Raw genomic sequence first — 23,093 nt, 5'->3', positions numbered from 1 at the left:
GGGCAGTTAAGTCTACAGTACTTGACTTGAAAGTAATATTACATCATAGGTTTGTTAGTTATTAACTTTTGATTATTGTATGAGTTGATAACTCCTGTTCAATTCTAAATGATCAAACAAATGGGAAAATAATATGGTACTTTGTGGTTGTATATGGAAACACCTGCCTGGGCAACATATAATTATATTTTTGGAGAGACATTTTTCTGTGTGACATTTTTCTCAGACTACAATAAATATTACAGCTTTGTGGTACTTCTTGTAGTGTATGCTTTTTAGGAAAGGAAACTGTGTTAGATAGTTAAGACTGTGTTAGATAGTTAGATGTTTTCTTAGAAGGCAAATGCCTCTGAGCGGCAACCAGAGCTTTGGTTCAACGGTAAGGAAACGTGTGATATGTGGGTGCTCGTTTTGAATGTTCGTATTTAAGTTGAGAGGAGGTAGAGAAGCGGACCCATATGGACCCAAACTTTCCGGAGTTTTTGACCCCCCTGTAGGCACAGGGGGATTGGAGTTGAAGAAAGAAACCTTCGGGTTAAAATTTACACAAATAGCTACTTTTCAACTCGTGTAATTGAAAAATAACCGTTTTAGTTTCAATTTGTGAAACTCTAGAATATTATCATGGAATTCCACAGGACAATGATTATTTTCATTTTTCAACTATGTAACCGAAAAATGGCTAGCATGCACTATTAGCACCAGCTAAACTGCATTTCCACAAATTTGTTAAATTCTGTAAAACATAGATTAGTGAATTTTGTATTCTTGACGTTGCAAATGTCTATACAACAGGAAGGAAAAAAAAAAAAAGACACTAGTGTTTGCTGGAATTTCTTGTACATCTCTTGAAAGTGATGTATGCTGGTTTTAGTCAAGATTCCTCCATATTAATACTAGAACAAATCCATAAACCATGTCAAATAGAATTTACTTCAGACATAATTCTTCAAACGAATTGTATTTTCTACTTCACAGACCTTCTAAATACTCGGGGCTCGTTTGGAGGGATAAGTGATAAATAATTTTGGGATTAAATTAGATGAGTCTATCTCATGTCGGGGAAAAACTCGTGGTATAACTAATCCCGGGATTAATCATCTCGGAATTGTCGTGTTATTTTATTTCCGTGGGAGGATGGGATAACTAATTCCAAGATAAATAATCTTGGGATAACTTGTTTCTCAACCAAATAGACCCCTCATATTTGTATTCAAGTGTAGTATAGAGAAATTATCTCTTAAAGTCAATCTTAACTCGAAGGGTTATACTACAACTACGATGAAAATACCATAGCCTATTGCGTTAATATTTGATTAATGTTGCTTTTTAGCAATGAATTAGAGTACTTCGGTTGTTAGAAATAAAACAGCTGACGTGCCTTTGTATGATCCCTAGTAAAACATCATGCATGTATGGCCGCGACTATAAAAACAATAGTAAGTTCGCGATATGACCTTCACTCAAAAATCTTGAGATAAAAAAGATTTTTCCAAATAGAAAAGATAAACTAAATCTTTTATAAATGTGTCAAAAATTAGTTCTTTAAATTTGATTAATTTTAAAATTTATTTTTTCCATGATATTAATTTCAATCCTTCAAGCACCATAATTACAAGTACTATATATGGTAAAATCTTGTTATGTAAACTTGATCATTTCTTATCAATCAGCTTGTTCTTTAAAAAAAAAAAAAAAAAATGAATTTCTTATTATTTGTCTTTGACTAAAATATATTTAATATATTTATATTTACATTTTATTTTCTAAAATGATTTCCGACATTTCTCATAATTTGAAAAGAAACACAAAGAAGATATGTGAAATACAAAACAAAAAAATACAAAACAAATGAATCTGCACCTTTGGCTATTCCTCTTTTCTTCACCTTTTTTTTTTATTATCATTTTTTTCTTTTTTCTTTTCATTTTTCCCTCTTTAATAATAGTTTCTAGTACTATAGTAATCCTTTTCTCTTTTTCCTTGTTTCTCTTGTTTTCTTTAGTTTCTTTTTTCTTTGTCTTTCTTTAGCAACTTGAAAGTAAATTGTAACTTACGAAATCAAATGATCGTTTAAATGTAATATTTGTACGAGCAAATTAAGCAACAATAATAAAAGAAATCTTGTTCAGCATGAAATCCTAGTGCACTTACAATTTTTAAAATATTAATTATAAAAAATAAATCGTTACTTTGCGAAGAAAGAACAAACTTTGATAGTGGGGAAGGACTTTGTCCCCCTCAATACATACTATTCGTTCTTGATTGTTGGTCTTGTTAGAAACGTCTTCTGATGCCTCCTGCTTAATTCCGATCTCACATTGTTTACTTTTCTCATATTTGTTCCTTTATTTTTGTTCTTCAGCAACTCTGATTTTGATTCTTTATTTTCACTCTCTTGGAGACTCCACTCTTTCTTGAGTAATTTTTTCTTCAATTATAAAGACGTAAATAAAATCAAACTAACGACCCTTCCTCGACTCTTTTGCCCAAATTCCTATACGTATTAAATCGACACCTATGTAACCCTCACAAACCCTGCACTCTTGCTTCATCTCATGTACTCCATTTCATCGAACATTGCAAAACTTTTTTTTTTTTTTTATCAAGCCTTATTTCTGATAAAAAGAACTCCAATTTTTTCAACTACACCTTTAGCCATTATTTGTTAATTGATGAATGATAATGTAAAAACCTTTATATAGACTTAAAAGAGGACACAGTAAATTTGATTTCTTCAAAGATTTTAGTAACCAAAACCCCACGTACACGATCATTATGAATATGTAATTGAAATACCACATTCACGATATATTAAATTCATAAGAAATAGATTGGGAGTAAAGAATGAGAGTAATTAATAGGATTAAGAACGTGACAAACAGTTGGGATTTTAGCATAGTTAATTAGAGAGTTGAAGAAATATTTTGTTTCTGCCTTTTCTGTTGTCCATGATTGAGCAATAATTAAGATATAATTAGAGATTTTTATTTTATAATTAGAGAAAATGCCAAAAAAGGAGAAAAGATAAATGTGATTTTAGGCACTTAGAGAGGTGCGCGTCTTACGCATCCTCTTTTTTTGCTTTTATATTACATATAGATTCCGCAACTTGGCAATTCATTAGACACTTGTTCTAATATTGTCCTATCGTTAGGATAAATTTGAACTTTTTTTCTCGAAGAGTTTGAACTCTCTGTTAATCTTTGAATTAAACAAGGCAATACAAATTCATATCATTATATGTGAGTAGGTGCAACTATATCACTACAATAACTTTTATTTTAATTAAAAATATTAAATACATATGCGTAGTTTATGTAACGACAAAGGTATATATATGCATCACTTTTTAACGAAAAATATATCTATTCTAAATCGCAAAGTAGAGGGGGCTTGGGCGGAGCCACCTTCGGCGAAAATTACGCGGTGTACATAAGTTAAATGTTAAAGCTTGGATTGGATTGTTTTATAAATTCTTTATAAAACATTTTTAGCTTGAGTGTCTGGTAAGGCAAATTAAAGCCATTTTGTACTTAAATAAGCCAAAAAAATTAATTGGGCCCGTTTGGCTTAGCTTATCTAAAACAGCTTATAAGTTGAAAAATTATTTTTTTTAAGCCCATCCAAACAGGCTCTTAGTTATTATGAGTATTTATTTAATTTTGTACACCTTTAACACAAGTGAGAAGACAATTTGCACACTCTTCACCAAGAGGGGGTATATTTACACCTTTTCCCTCAAATATATCAACTTTAGGGTAAATTTTCACCCTACAACTTTGCTTTAAAAATCAAACTCCCCCCTCAACTTTGAACAGTAGACATTTCCCCCCCTTTTTCCTAATTGAATCTGTTCAATCCTATTTTACCCTTATATTATCAACTTTTGTCTTCTTTTTTACTTCTTTAAATCATAATATTTTTTTATTTTTTTAATCTATCTAACAAATTTTCTATAAAAAATAACTATTATCTTCTTGGCGAAAAAATAAATGAGAAATACTAATTGAGTATATTAATGATGTTTTATAATGAAATAAATTAGTTGATTAAATTATTAATTTTTGAATAGTAACTCTAACATCTATTTGTACAAGTAAAAATAATAGGTAATAATAGCTTTATAAATATATTTCAATGAAGGTAATACAAGAAAAAGGTAATAAAAATAGAAACAAATTTTAAAAAAATATTTATTTACATTGTAAATGAGTTTTAAATTATAATTTAAGAAATATTCTATTAATGACAACTGATACTTGTTTTAATATATAGACAATAGAGAGATAAGAGAGAAGTGCAACTTAAATACACACATGCATGTACATACATATAGACATACTTAATGCTTCATAAAAAATAGCATTATATTTGTGACAATTCATAAAAGTATTATTCTGCTTACATTGTTAATGAACTTAAATCAAAATCAATAAATACTTAGGTTAAAAAATAAAAATTATATATAGTATAAAATATATTACATAAATGGAGGATTGAAAATAACAAGGGTAAAATAGATATTGCATAGGATAAAGGGGGGAGAATGTCTATTGTTTAAAGTTGAGGGGGAAGTTTGATTTTAAAGCAAAGTTGGAGGGTGAAAATCAATATCAATAATCAAGAGATCAAAAAGTAGAAAAAAAACCCTTTCTTAATCGGCCTTGGTTTGCCGAACGCATGCATAGTACCATGAGACTATTATTACATTACGTCTTCTATATATATATATATATATATATATCAAAAAACTAGTAGTATATCTTTTGTAGATGGATTCCTTACTGGCTATTGCTTTTAAGGCCTTGTGCTAGTTATACAATTGTACAGATAATAATAATAATAATATGGTGTCTGCTGATGGAGACTTTCCTGGTAAATTTTTCTTCCATTAAATATGTAATGTTAATTCATTATCATGTGTTTATTCATGCATGTTTCCCTGTTATCAACAGGACTACTGGTTTTGCCGGTGCTGACATTGGGAGCAATTGCTATTGGGTTAAATTATTATGTGGTTTTGAAGAAAAGACAAGCTTTAATGGAACAATTAAAAGAGAAAGATTCCATTGATCAGGTAGGTGCAAAATCTTATTTTTTAATTTGATGGTGTCTTATGCCCCTGAATTATATTATAGGGGCCGAGCTAGAGTGTTGGTTATGGGTTTGGCTTAATATTTTGGTCCAAATTTGGCTTTAAAATCCGTAGAATATGTGTACGTATTATTAGTGTAGAACTCAGTAACTTAAAAAGATTAGGATTCAGAAACCTTATACTTCAAATCCCGCTCAGCTTCTGATCATAATATGATAAGATTCCACGATCGAGATTGTACGGGACAAGCACTTGCTCAAGATGATACTTAGGTTGTCAAGTCCTAAGAGAAGTTTCAAATAATTCAACAAAGAGTCATAGTAATCTTGGAATCTGATTTATTATACTTAATTTACTTATGCTATTTTAGTAAGTGAATAAAATAAATGAATAGAGGGCTTTCCTTTTTTTCCTTTTCTCTGTTTTTGTAATGAATTAGATTATCGGCTTCTTATTTTAAAAGCTTATTCCAAATCAAAAACAAAATAAAAGCAAAAATGAAATCAAAACTTGGCAGGAAAATAGATTAGGAAGAGGGAGCATAGACATTTTATTAGAGTTTGTACGTAGGGAACCAAAAGAATGTTATACAATTTTTCTTCTTAAAGGTTTTCTCTGTTGGTGCTTGTAATGCAATTAGGTTTATGATGCAAAGGAGGATTACTTCAGTCAGCTCCCAGATGATCTTTTGCCTTCCATGCTGGCATATCTGCCGATACATGATGCTGCTAGGACGAGCATTTTATCTAGAAGGTGGAAACATCTCTTTGCTTCTATGCCTATGTTAAAATTCAAATGCCTTGACATGTCCGGGATTGACTCTGATGATCACAGTTGTTGCCCTGACTATCAACAAAAATTCTTGAAAGGAGTAAATCAATTATTACAACTTTATTCAGGTCGTAGAGTGGCTCATATTGAGATGGCCTTTTGCTATGGGAGAAAGTTTTCTACTGCATTTGACCAATTGATGTGTTCCATTTCAAGAGTAGGTGTTGAAAGATTATCTCTTAACTTTCGTCCTCAAAACAAAACTTCTCCGATGTGTGGATTTTCTTTTGAGCTTCTCTCTCAAGCATCCTCATTGAAACATTTGTTTTTGACCTGTTGCGTTGTGCAACCAAGTTCCAAAGTCAACTTCCTCCGAACCATTAGCTTGGAGTATGTTTTCTTAAGAAGCGGACAACTCGAGGTATTTTATCCTCTTGTTCGAACCTTGAGCAGTTACGAATTAAATTTTGTACACTTCCTTTTAAGATGTGTCTCTGGTAGAATAACATCTTTTATCTTTTTCACTTGTAATGGAGTAGAAGAAATTGATCTTCGGGCTCGAAATCTCCGTACGTTTGAGTGTTCCTCTTATAGAAAAGTCAGATTTTATTTCTCCTTTGTTCCCGAATTGGAATATGTAATGATTGATCTTCGACAATCCGAGTCAATGCCATACATATTTGGTGATTTTGCAAGAGATTTACCTGCTCAGATTAAATCTTTAAGAGTCAGAATCGGTCCTTCCGAGGTATGTGAAAGTGCCTGATTTCAAATTTCTTCATGTATATGTCTTTCTGAAGACCATAATAACTTGAATTATTCTTTTTATGTTCTTCTTTTCAGGTATATTTCTTTCCAAGAGAGATGGAGATTTTCAAAAACCTTATAAATTTCTTTCCAAGAGAGATAGAGATTTTCAAAAACCTTAGGCAGTTACATTTGGTACTTGTGGACACTAACGACTATGACATACTCAAATTTTCCCCTCTCTTGCGCGCTTGTCCTTTTCTTCAACGTTTGAGTTTAGATGTGAGTAACATTTTTCATCTATTCTTTTGTCCTCTGGAGATGGTAGACCTATTTGGTTTTTTTAGACATTAGGATTAGTCGACAACGTGACTGGTAAGGATTAGTCACACATTTTGTTTCAAAAAGTAATGAATGAATAGTAACAACGAGTGACGATCTTGATATATGATATCGAGAAATTTTTGGTTCACCATATTTAGATGTGGTGTGGATCATGAGAATTATCACTTGATACTTTTTATTCTAATCTATTAGTCAGATATAAATTCTTATCCTTTTAGTTGGAGATAGAGGTTTCATAGTTGTAAGAACTACTTATAACGTATTCAGGACGAATTACTTTGATATTGAAATCCCACTTTCTTTCTATTTCTCCTCTCCCTTAGACTTTCATTCCTTTTTCTTACTAGATGGATTAGTTTAACTACATCAGTCGTCGTTGTATTCATTTAACAATATGTTTGATCTCATGATTCCTGTTGTTATCTCAGTTAACAATGATAAGATGGAGTGCAGGAAGAGGAGGGCCTCTTCTTATATCGCCTACATGTCACACTGAGCTAAAAGAAGTGGCTTTTTGTGGATTTCATGGGATAAGTGAAGAGATTGAATTTGCTTTATACATTATGAGAAGTGCCATGGTACTTGAGCGAATGTTTCTCAGCCAACGCTTTAGATGTTATTCTGGGTTTGGCCACTGGGAGAACATGTTTTTTACGTTTGATGAAAGAAGACAGAACTCGATCCAAAGACAATTATGTGGAGAAGCTATCTCTAGGAAAGCTGTGGTGATTTTCCAATAACTTTCTTTGCAGATACTATATTAGTTCTTTGTAGTCATCAGCGGTATGTTAATATGTAGAGTTTATTCAAGCACTTATTTATTGTAGGTTAATATGTAGAGTTTATGCAAGTACTTACTTATTGTAGGTTAATTTGTAGAGTTAATGGGAGTACTAATTATTTGTTACTATACACGATTTTCAAATTAAAATTTTGTAGCAGTTTCAACTTTCATGCTATAATGAAGATGATTGTCTGCTTGGGCTGCATTCTTTTGTGCTTAGAATGGGGTACTGTAGCATCGAGCTCATTGCAGACCGAAAGACATTTCAAGGTTTTTTCTTGTTTTCTTTTTTATTTTTCGTTTCCTTTCCTAAGAAGGTTTACCCTTTCTTTTGAGAAGGGACTTCATGTATCGTTTTTCTTTTTTTAGGGAAAGGGTCAAAAATACCCTTCTACTTTGGGAAAAGAGTTAAATATATCATTCGTTACAAATTTGAGTAAAAAATATCCCTCTCGTCATTAAAGTTTTAAAATATACCCTGTCTTAACGGAAATTCCCCACACCAGATTTTTCTGGTGTCTCCCAAACTTCGACTAAACACCCGAAACTCATCCAGAACCCTTCGGACACAAACGAAATATGCATTTCAGTCATAACACGCGCTAAGATCCTGTTCGGCGCACTCAAGACACCAATCCGGGTCGTCTTGACCTAATGTTGACCTTGGTCGTACTCTAATTCATTACTTTAACTAGTTTCTCAACCAAAAGTCCAAAACACATTGGAGCCCCTCGGAATTCATCCCAATCATCCAACCAAAATTCTCGTTCCGGATCTAACTGAACTGTCCAAACTCTAAAACCGACTTTGTTAACCTTTTATATTGACTTTGATCAATTCTTTCCATTTCATCAACTTAAGAAAATTATCTTTTCTTCTCCGGTACTCACTGGATTGCCTCGGGAATCGCGTCACCCGTCCCCGCAAGTTAAAAACACCATTTTTTTGGAATAACTACCTGTCATAGCTAACTCTAAGAGCTATTTATGGACTATTTGTAACAATTAAATTTTGTGGCTACATTTTCATTCCTTAGCTACATGATACAACATCAAGCGGTCGTGCTGGAGTGGTTATCGGGCAGGACTAGAAATCATGTGGGCTCTGCCGGCACAGGTTCGAACCCTGCCGACCACATTATTTTTCTTGCATATTTTTCACACTTTGAATGAGTTATATACAGTTGTATAATGGCTGAATACATATATGTGCATTTTTATACATATGTGTCAAATACTTCAGATAAACGTGAAATACCAAAATTGTAGCTACGGAATGTTAATGGCCCCTAATTTTTAGTCATTTCTGTAAGTTATCCTTTTTTTTTGGGCAAACTTACAGAAATAACTACCTTAAAGGTGAAACTTACCAGCCATAGCTACCTTTTCTAATTTAGAGGGCGTAGCAAACATACACGTATAAGCTATGTATTTTCACGTGTATTTGCGTCAAATACACATGTATTTGAGCCACTGGGCTGTTGACATATACATTCAAAATCGTGTATATGTATTTGAACGAACTGTGTATTGAATGTATGTGTAAGAAAATAAATGTTGTTGCGGGGGTTCGAACTTGGGCGGGCAGGAGGAGAGCCTCGCCCAATACCACTTCAGCCACTCAAACATATGTGTTTGGGTGTAGCTACAAATGGTAATTTACAAAATCACTGTAGTTACTAATTATAATTAAATGAAAGGGTAGTTATTCTTAATAATTAGGTCTTAAAAGAAGCTACAACAAGTAAAAATTTCCTTTTTGTTTTGGTTGCCAAAAAAGTCATTTATATTGAAATTAGAGGGAATTTTTTTTCCTCAAAATTATCCTTATAATTAATTAAGGTTTAAAGTCTATATTGTATCAAATCTTTTAGGCATAATACACAAACAAACCCTCAAACTTGGCCACATTTTTTAAGTATGCCCTCCAACTTTGAGTGTGCACAAGTAAGCACCTCAACTTGTAAAAAGTTGAACATATAAACACAAATGTTGACGTGACATTGATGTGATACATAATTTTGAAGGTGTCTAGATGATCATTTTGTAAGTTAAAATGTTCAACTGAAAAAATGGAGACAAGTTGAGGTGCTTACTTGTGCACACCCAAAGTTGGAGGGTATACTTAAAAAATAAGACCAAGTTTGAGGGTCTATTTTATGTATTATGCATATCTTTTATTAACTGTCGTCCAAGTGTATATAAACCACATTTAAGACTAATTTAACTCAGATTGCATAACAGAAAATTAGGTAAGATCGTTTGCCGCCATTTCCACTTTTGAAGTTTTTTTTAAAATTTTATTATTGAACCATTTACTTATTAGTTTTGCAATTGTGACTCAAGAATGGAATCGATCCGCAGTCTCATGTTCAAGAATAATAATTGTTTGACGATAATGGCACGATTTCAAAAGGTAAGTATTATTTTATTATTTTTTCCTTTGTAGTAGTTAGTACGTAATTTTAACCTTCTTTTTTTTTTTTTTTTTTGTTGGCTTATAGGATATGCTAATTGCAAAGAAAAAAGAAAATGAAAGAATCTACTCAGTAATCGAGCCGCCTGAAGAAATTAAGAAAGTAATATTAATCGAGGATCCACCGGCACTGCAAAATGTTGAATTCGACGAACTGCAAGAAAATGCAGTCCGGTTGTTTCTACAGTGGTTTTTATTGATTCTTTGATTTTTAGCCAATTCTTTCATCTGTTGGTTTTGTTTTTGTTCATGTTTAGTTGTACAGTACTAGTAAAATGCACATTTAAGAGTCTAATGCTGTAATGCATATTGGGAATTTGGGATCAGAAAAATTAGAAGTATATGAAAATTTGGAAGCGTATATTTGACTTCAAGTTCTTGTTATTTAATCTACTCTGTCTTAAGTAATTATTTGCAGTCATTTACTCCAAGTTTCTTCCGAAAAGCCAATTAATAATTAAGAAAGATTTTATGATGAAAAAAGCTTGGATTATTGTATTTAATTCTTTACAGAGGATAAATGATAATTTGTCCTGAATGTACATGATTATTTATGTTTGAGTTTAAATTGTGATATTTATTGGATTAATTTCCTTAAATTATACTAGTATCAAGTAGGTAATAGTGTGCCACAGTGCTCTTTTGACGAAATAGGAGATGTGTGATTTAGTTCCTTTTGGTACTTAAATGTTAGGAAGTAAAAGGAAAGGAATTTTCTCCATATTTTGTAACTTTTGAAGATTTTAAGGTCGAGAGATTTGGTTTTGTAGTTCATCACTGATAAGATTCAACTTAAGGAAACTCTAAGAATTCAAAAACAACAAAAGAAAATAAAAGGAACTTGAAAAATTGGAAAAGAAGAGATAGAAGGATAGATACTTTAGACCCAAAAGGATAATAAATCTATGGGCAAAATTGGGTATATCAAACCCAATCCCTCCCAATTTGATTCAACCCTAAGAATCCTAAGTAATTTGAATTCAAAAAAAGGACTTCAAATGAATTCCACAAATGAGCAACCTAATATGAATTCAATGGAACTTGCAATTCAATGCACAACCAAGAAATTACACTTAGTCAATAATCAACCAAACAAACTATCTAATAACTAAATCTCTCAAAATATAAATTCTCACAATATCCAAGCTAAGTCTTCCAAATGGATGACAAAAACTATTTATACTAATGTCTATTACACCAAAAGGCAAAAAGGCTCTTTTTTGCAAAAATACCCACACGGGTCTTCAATTGCATCCAAAGCCTCATATCTTGCAATTATGACCTCCAATTGCCATTCTAACCCCATAACTTACAAGTATGACCTCCAATTGCAATCTTAGCCCTATAGTTGCATTTTTAACCCTTTTGCGCTTCTAGCCACTTTGCAACTCTTCCAATGCCAACTCCCAAATGTTGTAAATCCGCCTCTTCTCCAATCTCCTCCAAGGCATCCTTTTTCATGAACAAGGCTTGCAACTTCTTGAAGTTCTCTCGCTTGACTTCGAGTGAAAGGCCCGTGCTTGTTGGGTTATATCATCCTCCTTCGAGAAGATTCGTCCTCGAATCTAAGGGCATACCTACAACACAAGAGGAAAGATCACTCACATTGAAAACATTATGAACATTATACTCACTTGCAAGTCGATCTTGTAGGCATTGTCATTGATCTTTTCAAGCACTTTGAATGGTCCATCTCCTCGGACTCAATTTTCCTCTTCGCATTTGTGGAACCTTTCTTTTCGAAGTGAACCCAAACCCAATCATCGGGTTGGAAATCCACCTTTCTCTCCCATGATTTTGTCTCTTGGCTACCTTGGTGTTGACCTTGTCAATGCTATCCTTTACCTTGGCATGGATTTTCATCATTTCGGCCGCCTTTGCTTTGCATCTAAACTCACAACAACATCACTAGCCAAAGGGGTTAAGGTTAAAGGAATCAAAGGATTAAAGCCATAACATACTTCAAATGGAGTCATGCCAATAGAGGAATGGAGGGACCGATTGTAAGCAAACTCAATCAAAGGTAAACGGTCCTCCCAAGAAGGTGGATTTTCCTAATCATACTTCTAAGCATACTCCTGAGTCCTATTCACTACTTCGGTTTGACCATCCGTTTGAGGGTGGCAAGAAGTAGAAAACATGAGCTTGGTGCCAAGTGTACCCAAAGACTCTTCCAAAAGTGACTAAGAAACTTGGAATCCCTATCACTAACAATAGTGCGGGGAACTCCATGTAACTTAAGGACATGATTCATAAACAAGGATGCTACATGAGATGCATCATCACATTTATGGCATGGTATAAAATGAGACATTTTTGAGAACCTATCTACCACAACAAAAATGCTATCATGACCCCTTTGGTTCTTGGAAGACCCAACACAAAATCCATAGAAATGTACATCCAAGGACCATTAGGAGTGGGAAGGGGAGTATACATACCTTGGGGACGAGTTTTAGACTTGGCTTGCTTGCATTCCAAACATTGACCACATAGCTTTTCAACATCATGTCGCATCTTGGGCCGAGAATTGCTCTCCCAAAATGTCAAATGTCTTGGCCACTCCAAAATGGCCCATCATTCCACCACTATGTGCTTCTGACGAACAACTCTCTCCATGAGCTCATTGGGACACAAACCCTACCATCCTTGAATAGGAACCCATCAAAAAGTTGGAACCTATCAACCCTCCTCCCTTGGGTCAACTCCTCACAAATCTCCTTAAAGTCGGGATCTTGAGAATAGAATCCTTTTAAGGCTTTCAAATCCCATCATTCTAGAAGTCATAGTGTTTAGCAAGACATACCTTCTAGATAATGCATCCGCCACGACATTGTCCTTCTTCCCCTTTTGTAATGGATCACATAAGGGAAAGCTTCAATCAATTCTACCCATTTCGCATGTCTCTTGTTAAGCTTGGATTGGCTCTTCAAATGTTTCAAGGATTCGTGATCCGATCGTATCACAAACTCCTTATGCCACAAATAATGTTGCCAATGGGTCAAGACCCTTACAAGTGCATACAACTCCTTGTCATAAGTAGAGTAGTTCAATGACGCCCTTTTAGCTTTTCACTAAAGTAAGCCAATGGCTTGCCTTTGCATCAACACTCCACCTATGCCAACCCGGAAGCATCACACTCAACTTCAAAAGTTTTCTCAAAATTGGGTAATTGCAACAATGGTGACGAACTCAACATGGATTTCAATTCTTGAAACGCCTTCTCTTGCTCATCTCCCCAAACAAAAGGAACATCTTTCTTGATCAATTCGGTCAAGGGAGAGGCAATTGTACTAAACCCCTTTACAAACCTTCTATAGAAACTTGCCAACCCATGGAAACTCCTCACATCGGTTGCATTTTTAGGAGTTGGCCAAGTTCTAATAGACTCCACTTTTCTTTGTCAACCTCCACACCATTTGCACTCACCACAAAACCCAAGAACACTACTTTATCAACACAAAAGCACATTTCTTGATGTTAGCAAACAACCTCTCACGCAACAAGACATCAAATACTTGCCTCAAATGGCCTACATGCTCTTCAATTGATTTGCTATACACAAGGATATCGTCAAAATAAACAACCACAAACTTGTTGATAAAGTGTTTCAAGACATGGTTCATCAACCTCATAAATGTGCTAGGTGCATTGGTTAGTCCGAATGGCATGACAAGCCACTCATAGAGTCCAAAATTGGTTTTGAAGGCCGTTTTCCACTCATCACCGGGGCTCATTCGAATTTGGTGATAGCCACTTCTAAGATCAATCTTTGAAAACACACTTGAGCCACAAAGCTCATCCAACATATCATCAAGCCTAGGAATGGGATGGCGATACTTTACCGTGATTTTGTTGACGCTCTACAATCAATGCACATCCTCCAAGTGCCATCTTTCTTTGGAACAAAAATCACCGGAACAAGCACACCGCTAAGACTTTCCTTCACTAGGCCCTTTTAAGAAGCTCATCCACTTGCCTTTGCAATTCCTTTGTTTCTTCCGGATTGCTCTATAAGCCGGTTTGTTGGGAATTGGGAACCCGGTACAAACTCGATTTGGTGCTCAATACCTCTCAAGGGAGGTAAGCCATCGGGCATTTCCTCCGAAACAAGGCTTCATATTCCTGCAAAAGAGAAGACATACTACTAGGCAAAGTGCTAGTAGCTTGGTTAGAATTTAGAAGAAGATCTTTGTTGACAAGACACACCATGAAGTGTCTCTCGTCAACCCCTTTTAAGCAATTACTTGGTTTGGCCAACAAGCATTTCTTGGAACTATCTTGAGATGTCCCTTCTCCATTTATGACCAACAAAGTCTCCTTCTCACTCTTCTCCTTTTCTTCCCTTTGATACTTCTCCCGAAGCTCCCTCATCACTCGATAATCCTCACTCACTTGGTAAGGGGTTAGTGGATTAAGAATGTACTTCTTCCCCTTGACCACAAATGAATACTTGTTAGTTCTCCCACTATGTTGGGCATCAACATCAAATTGCCAAGGTCTTCCAAGCAATAGATGGCAAGCTTGCATAGGCACCACATCACACAATCTCATCTTGGTACTTGCCAATGCTAAATTTGATAATGGCTTGCTTGTTGACCCTCATTTCGCCACATTCATTAAACCATTGGAGTTTGTAGGGATTAGTGTGCTTACGGGTGGGGAATTTCATACTTTCAACTAAGAATTGGCTAACGGCATTCGTACAACTTCCACCATCAATGATTAAGGAGCACACCTTATCCACAATTTTGCATCGTGCATGAAATAAGTTCTCCTTTGGTCACTCTCTTCCCTAGCTAAAGCACCCATGGCTCTTCTAGCCACAATAGCATGATTCAAGGCTTCTTCATACCTTATCTCAACCTCTTCATCGAATCACCCTCACACTCACTTCTTTCTCCCTTCTTCTTCACAACCATCCCCGCCCTCATGTTCATCATCGGTTCGATACCCATCCCTCACTATGGTGATAGTCCTCCGGTTGGGACACTCACTAGCAATGTGCCCTCTCCCTTGACACTTAAAACATTGGATGGTAGAAGGTCGATTATAGTTGGTGTTAGAATTGTTACCTCCTTTAGCCTTGTCATCACCTTTGGCTTTGTAATCGAATTTGTCTTGAGGTGCTTGAGTGTTGCTCTTGGCTTATCCCAAGTGGAAGTTTTCCACTTTTCTTTGCCTTTGTTCCAAGTTGAAGACGATTTGCTTTTGTCCTTATAAGACCTCTCTTCTTTTAGATCCGCCTCAACCTTGGATGCATCATGGAATGCCTCTTCAAGACTATTATAGGTTTTTGAGCTTCATTGGTTTAGAGATGTCTCGATTCAAGTTGGCTACAAACCTTATAATAGTGTACTCTTCATGCTCTTCTATCTTGGACTTCATCCGCAAGTCCTCAAACTCATCAAAGTACGTTCCACACTTTTCAACCCCTTGCTTCAACATGTACAACCTTTTGAGCGCATCTTGGTGGTATGTGGATGGAAGCCACCTTGTCTCCGTAGAGCTCAATCAAGTCGTGCCAAGTTGGGAGATCATAGATGTGTTGTTGAGCTCTTTGTAACTTCTTAGATTCCCACCAAGTGAAAGCGTGCCCCTCAAATTGAGTGAGGGCATACTTTGCCTTCAAGGCGCACACATTGTTCGTGAGGAAGATGCGCTCACTTTGCAATTTCCATTCAGGAATTCTTCCGATTGCTTCCTCCTTGGAACGTAGGAAGGTTCACCTTGATGGTGTTCAAATTTCGCTCATTATCTTGCCATCTTCCCCGGTCCTCATAACCTCGGGGTCCTTCCTAAGTCTACATGACCTTGAATCTGTGGTCAAGCCTGGAACCTCTCAAAACCTCCTCTTCCTCCCCTCCCCTTTATTCATTCCTCCACGCCTCCCTCCTCGTCGGCTATCATCCCACCACCTACCTTGTGGATAGTCATCATACTTCTCTTCATTCATGGGGTATTGGTAGTGGCGTTGGTATTGCTTTTAGTTAGGAAAGGGATCTTGTGTTTGGACTTGGGGTGGAGCTTGGGGTGTTTGTTATAAGGTTACTTAAGGGATTGCCTCATTAGGGGTGTGTTGGCAAACTTGGGGATAGGTTTGTCGATTGGTGTTTTGGAATGTGGAGTTTTGGGATGGAAGGTTGGTTGTATGCAGTGGTGGAGCTCTTTGGGTGGAGGTGGTTGGCGTTGGGATTACACAAGGCATGTGCTTGTCCGGAGTAATGGTTGGAGTGGTATCTGTGTTTTATCCCCATCACCTTCATTCCTAGAACGGGGAGTGCCCATTCTACTCGAACCCTCCATTTGAACTTTCTCAACACTCACCATCCGTTTATCCATAGCCTTCAACTTCCCATTCATTTCTCCTCTCATCTCTTCCATACCCATTTGCATGCTCCGAGATTTGATTCATGATCATAGCTAATGAACTTGCTATGGATGACATATCTACTACCTCTTGCGCTCTATCACCTTGGTTAGACATGATGACCCGAAACTAGCAAACAAGATTAGTAATAAAAGCCTCACTTCACTCAGTATTGAACTCTCAACCTTACCACACCCGTGCTCTTTTCGGTTGTTGATGAATCACTCGTCCAATCAAATTCACACGTTTTATCCTTTGTGGTAGAATGGATTCTTTGTTTAGATGAATGACGGACGACTCAAAAGCAAACGACAAGAGCCAATAAAGTTTCAACGAAATAAAACGAAGAAAAGCTTGAAAGAAATTAGCACGAAAGAAATATTGACACAAGAACTAGTAGACACAAGTAGGAACAACTACTAAATGACCACTAGTTAAGAGACACTAGAAAATGGAATGCTAAAACCGAAAAATAAATAAAATTTTTGGGCCCGGGTAGGTGATAACTTGAAAATGCGGCAGAAGCCCCGAGTGATCTAAGGTATCAATTTGAAACAACCAAAATTTTTAAGTTTCTATACTTTTTTTTTTTTTTTTTTTTTTGTTCCACTTAAGGAATAGGGAAACAATCACTTACAATCAAGCTTCAAGAAGTTTTTGAGAATCGAATTGAGATGAAATGAATATTTGGAATTGAAAATGTACCTCAAATTCACGGATTGGATCGTGAGAATTATACGGTCCGTATATAATTCACGGACCGTAAAAGGTGTCCGTAGAACGAGTGATGAAACTCAAAATCTCGGTACCTAATTTACGAACCAAAATTTACTGGTCGTACAATTTTTACGGTCCGTATTTTTCCACCGTAAATCACTTACGTAATGTAACCTTCTTGACCTCAAATTTTACTTCGACCAAATTATACGGTCGTAAATTTATACGGTCCGTATGGGACCGTATAGTGGCTTCAGTGATTTCGAATCGAACTCGTGTTCCTCAAAATTTGGACCGAATTTTCTTGGATCGGATGACGTCTTGGGTCCCACACAACCTAGGACTTGCCCTTTTTGGCCCAACAAACAACTTTCCACTTGTCCTTGGAAAACCTTTGGATCAAACCCTCTTCTTTGGTCTTCTTCTCCACTATGAAGATATGAATGTTCTTAAGAATACCCAAATGCAATCTAGGACCAAATCAACTCATTTTCTCTCCAAATTTCAGAACTAAGCTCCTTATCACTTAGAGAACAAAGCCCAATATTCAATTTGCTTTAATTGCCTCTCAATCACTAAACCCACTTTTGAGTTCTTCAAGCTTTGATGAAGCTTCAATGGTGAAAACTTCAAAACCCACCCAAATAACTTCAAATTTCGGATTTAGATGTTTTCCACCTCAATAAACTCAAATCTAAATCCAAAAACAACAAAATCACACCACAAAATAATTTTTGATTTTTTTTTTTTTGGGATTTTCGGATTTTCGAACCTAGGATTAGAAATTGTGGGAACAATCTCTTAGCCTATGCTCTGATACCAAATGATAAGATTCAACTTAAGGAAACTCTAAGAATTCAAAAACAACAAAAGAAAATAAAAGGAACTTGAAAAATTGGAAAAGAAGAGATAGAGGATAGATACTAGACCCAAAGGATAGTAAATTTATGGGCAAAATTGGGTATATCAAACCCAATCCCTCCCAATTTTGATTCAACCCTAAGAACCTAAGTAATTTGAATTCAAAAAAAGGACTCAAATGAATTCCACAAATGAGCAACCTAATATGAATTCAATGGAACTTGTAATTCAACGCACAACTAAGAAATTACACTTAGTCAATAATCAACCAAACAAACTATCTAATAACTAAATCTCTCAAAATATAAATTCTCACAATATCCAAGCTAAGTCTTCCAAATGGATGACAAAAAACTATTTATACTAATGTCTATTACACCAAAAGGCCCTAAAGTGGCTCTTTTGCAAAAATACCATGGGTCTTCAATTGCATCCAAAGCCTCATATCTTGCAATTATGACCTCCAATTGCCATTCTAACCCCATAACTTACAAGTATGACCTCCAATTGCAATCTTAGCCCTATAGTTGCATTTTTAACCCTTTTGCGCTTCTAGCCACTTTGCAACTCTTCCAATGCCAACTCCCAAATGTTGTAAATCCGCGAAGTCTTCTCTCCAATCTCCTCCAAGGCATCCTTTTTCATGAACAAGGCTTGCAACTCTTGAAGTTCTCTTGCTTGACTTCGAGTGAAAGGCCTTGTGCTTGTTGGGTTCATATCAATCACAAATGTTACTGTAGTTATATATAATTCTTTTCATAGAAGATTAGCGTGTCAACCCCAGATTGGCCATACTTTTGCAAGTGTAAAACCTTTAGTAGCGCCAAGTCTTCGTCATATTGATACTAATAACATGACTTGAGTTGCTAAAGACACTCAGTAAGTAGCTGCGTAAATTATACTATAATCCAATCAACTTCTTTCATCACTTTGCGTCCCTTCATTATTTTCCTCACCATTTCTACCTCTTCCAGCATTCCTACAGAACTATATAGGTCTGAGATTGCTATATAGTACCCATCATTTTCGGGTCGATTCAATGGCATGTTTTACCTTATACCCTTCTCAACTTGACTGTGAATTTTAGAAGAAGTTAGTAAAGACCCCCAGATAGCTGCATCTGGAGCAATTGGCATGGACAAAACCAAAGCTTCAGCATTATCCAAATTACCCAAACGACCTAGAAGCTAGAACTCCAGAAGATCAGCCATACAAGAATAGTGCTTCAGTGTGGGCGTCAAGGAGTAGTCTTTCGTTCTGCTAAATATGGACTTTCCTTCTTCAACCACCCTGCATGAACACAAGCTGAAAGAACAGCAGGAAAAGTCAGTTCATTTGGCTTAATTTCAGTCTGTTCCATCTCTTTGAACATTTCTATAGCATAATTTGTTTCTCCACACATAGCGTAGCCTGAGATCAGTACGTTCCAAGAAACAAGATCTTTCTTTTCAATTGAATCAAATATTTCTCTGACTTTGTTACCGTCCGTATTTCGCGTACATATCGATCCAACGCATGAGAAGCAAAGTATTGTTTCCAACCCAACTTCCTTAACGTATTCATGAACTTTCTCTCCTTTCTCCAAGCAAGATACTTGAGAAGAAGAAAGCACGAGCAAAATCACCAATGTTGCAACATTAGGCTTGTAATTTTCTGCCCTCATTTCATCAAAAAGGCCAAAGGGCTCTGCAATTTTTCCACAACTAATATAGGAAGTCATCATTGTGTTCCACGTAACAACATCCTTATCGGTCATACAAAAGACTCTCCATGATAAAGTTAGATTTTTGCTTCTTCCGTACATATCTATTAGAGTATTGGCAGCAGAAACATTTCCACGCAAAAGACTCTCCATGATAAAGTTAGATTTTTGCTTCTTCCGTACATATCTATTAGAGTATTGCCAGCAGGAACATTTCCACGCATAAGATTATTATTAACATGACAATGAAGAGATTGACCTAAATGGAACTCTTCCAACCAGAGCAAAAAGAAATTACCGATATCAAGCGTTGATATCGTATTCGATTCCCAAGTATTTCATTTCCCTAAATAAATTAATGCACTCGAACTTTCTAATCCCGCCTTCAAATAGCCAACCACCATCGTGTTCCAATCCTCCGTGCTTTATCCATTTCCTCCATTAAATATCCTTTACGCCAAATTCAAGAGCCTAAGCTTACAATACATGGCCAAGAATGCATTAGTGACCATGTCATCAACATCGATTTTCTTCTCAAGATGAATCCATGGAAAGCCTTAGCCCAGAAACATTCATTGCATTACCTAAACTAAAACACACAACTAATTACCATCCCATCTGGGGATATCCCGCATCCCGTATTTTCAAGAACATATATCGCCCATATTTTGCATAAACGCAATTAATGCGGTGTCCAAGAAACAAATCCTTCTCATCAACCGAACCACATTTTGAGTACATTGACAAAATGAAGACCGAATTACTTGATAACAACCAAAACCATATTTCATTGCCAGCTGCCGTAAGCACTTACCTTCTACCAATGCACCCAAATTTCCACAAGCTTGAAATTCACCCTAACCACACCTCACCATTCTTACACATCAAACAAAGATACTCCAACCCTTGTCCACTCTCCCCAATCTCTATATACCCTTTTATTACCAGCAGTCCAAGAAACCACATCTCTCAGGGCATTTCATCAAACACATTAGAAGCATACCCCATAAACCCGAGTTTCAAGACACGACAAACCAAGGAAGATCCAACAGCGGATTATCATGAAAAGATTCAATTTTAAGCTCGACCCATGAATCTTTTTTCCATTTTCAATCAACCCAACTTCAAAGAATAGCAAAACAACCATTTGTGATTAGGCGGGCATTACAACCCCTCAAGTGATTCTGTAATACCCATTGGAAAAATAAGCTTTGATGATTGAATTCCAAAGAAAAGGGTCTTTAAAAGTGATGAAATCAAACACTTTTCTTGAAGAAATGAGGTGTTTGTTAGAGTAAAGAGATATAAGTTTTGCTGCTATGTAAACATTGTTGGTATGATCCTATAAACAATACATCAAGCTTGTTAATTTCAGAAATACCCAATTCCTACATTCTTTCTATGATCAAACAAAAGTAAAAGCTCAGTACACATGAAACACTCATAAACACAGATAATTAAATCCAACAACAACTAAGCGCAATCCCAAACAAGATGGGATTAGCTATAACAATCCTAACCGACCACGTCACTCCATTTTAACTACAAATACAAATAAAAACAGAGAAACATTAATTTAAAAAATTGAATATTTAAAACATACCAACTTTTTATTTGTATTGTGCAAATATTTAATATTACAAAAACAGCATACCCAGTGTTACCCGTGTAATCCCACAAGTGGGGTCAGAAAGCAGACCTTACCCCTACCTTTGTGGGGGTAGAGAGACTGTTTCTGATAGACCCACCGCTCAAAAGAAATGTACTCCCTCTGTCCCAATTTAAGTGTATTACTTTCCTTTTTGGTCTGTCTCAAAAAGAGTGTCTATTTCTCTATTTTCTATATTTAGTTAGTTTTCCAATTCCAATATTCTACGTGACAAGTTTAAGACCATGAGATTTAAAGGATTGCACCACATTTACTCCCTCCGTTCACTTTTACTTGTCCACCATTCCAAAAATAGATTTTCACTTTTACCTGTCCATTTTCGCATATCAAGAGAAAAACAATTTATTTTTCCTTTTTTGCCCTTAGCATTAATTACTCATTCCAATTCATTTTTCAATTTCAATACAATTATACCCCAATTAATATGAGTATCATGATAAAATATGCACTTCATTAATTAGTTATTAAACAGCGTAAAAAGTCAAAAGTAGATAAGTAAAAGTGAACGGAGAGAGTATAAATTAAGACCACAAGATTCAAAAACGTCCCTATGCTTCTTAAACTTTGTGCTCAGTCAAACTAGCACACTTAAATTGGGAGGGAGGGAGTATCCGACAAGAATGCAAATAATTTAAGTATTAACATAACAAAAATTACCTCAACACCATATCTGATAGCTACACCAGGAAGGGTATCAAATTTAGAAACTTGGTGTTCTATATAATTCCCTCCTCCTCCTCCTCCGTCGCTGCCACCGCCCGAAGGTGGCGGTGATGATGACGTCATCATTACTGACCAAACAAAATCTCTCCCGCCAAAAAAAAAAATTGAGGAAAAAAGAAAGAAAAATGAACCCAACCCAGTTTCAATCTACATATTTTGATCAAACTAACAATCTAAAAAAAAAAATACACAGAATGATCTGAATTTCAATAAAGATTGTATCTTTAATACCAGCCAGATAAATAAAACCAAAAAAACAAAAAAGAATTATCTGTGGATCAAATTATTACCAGCCCAAATAAATAAAACCCAAAAATAATTAAAAGAACCTAACCCAGTTTCAATCTACATATTTTGATCAACTAACAATCTCCAAAAATTAATATTAACAATAAAGATTGTATCTTTATTACTAGCCCAGAAAAATAAATTAATAAAAAAGAACGTAAACCAGTTTCAGTTACACATTTTGATGAATACCCATATCTAGAAAAGTAGAAGTATTATTGTAAAATGCATCCTTTAAGTATCAATAAAGATAAGAAATAAAAATTAAAAAAAAAAAAAGCTTCTAGATCTGGTGATCTTGTGGATTTATTTATTTATTTATTTATTTGAAGCTTGTTAGTTCCTTTTATGTGGGGGAAGAAAAATGTGAGAGACTGAAATGAAAGATGATGGATATGACAATTTGAAGAATCCTTATTTGCGTTAACCACCTTTTATGTCCTTCTTTTACCTCAAAAAAAAAAAAAAAATCTAATAGTGAAATTGACGTACCAAAATGGAATAAAAAATTATCTATATATCAGTAGCGTTTGGCCATAAAAA

General features: G+C 35.4%; 2 protein-coding genes and 1 non-coding gene across 3 annotated transcripts in view; 2 read left to right on the top strand and 1 right to left on the bottom strand.

The window, feature by feature from the left end:
• LOC132060269 (uncharacterized) overlaps nucleotides 1-22,946 on the bottom strand; it is a 26,411-nt gene extending 3,465 nt beyond the window's left edge. Inside the window, exon 1 of the mRNA XM_059453225.1 lies at nucleotides 22,197-22,946. Within this exon, the coding sequence (XP_059309208.1) occupies nucleotides 22,197-22,328 (132 nt within the window). The 5' untranslated portion in view covers nucleotides 22,329-22,946. The remainder of the gene's footprint in view (nucleotides 1-22,196) is intronic.
• LOC132060978 (FBD-associated F-box protein At5g56370-like) lies at nucleotides 4,289-8,003 on the top strand. Its single transcript, XM_059453867.1, has 4 exons — nucleotides 4,289-5,080; nucleotides 5,739-6,617; nucleotides 6,713-6,898; nucleotides 7,390-8,003. The coding sequence occupies exons 1-4, from the start codon at nucleotides 4,922-4,924 to the stop codon at nucleotides 7,699-7,701; spliced, it is 1,536 nt and encodes a 511-aa protein (XP_059309850.1). The 5' UTR covers nucleotides 4,289-4,921; the 3' UTR covers nucleotides 7,702-8,003.
• TRNAS-AGA (transfer RNA serine (anticodon AGA)) lies at nucleotides 8,801-8,882 on the top strand. Its single transcript has one exon. It is a non-coding gene; the product is annotated as a tRNA-Ser (tRNA).
• Nucleotides 22,947-23,093: the final 147 nt, after the last annotated feature.

Source organism: Lycium ferocissimum, chromosome 6, assembly GCF_029784015.1.
Source record: "Lycium ferocissimum isolate CSIRO_LF1 chromosome 6, AGI_CSIRO_Lferr_CH_V1, whole genome shotgun sequence".
Classification (NCBI taxonomy): domain Eukaryota; kingdom Viridiplantae; phylum Streptophyta; class Magnoliopsida; order Solanales; family Solanaceae; genus Lycium; species Lycium ferocissimum.
The sequence above is the reverse complement of the archived record's forward strand: the minus strand, read 5'-3'. Positions and strand labels throughout refer to the sequence as shown.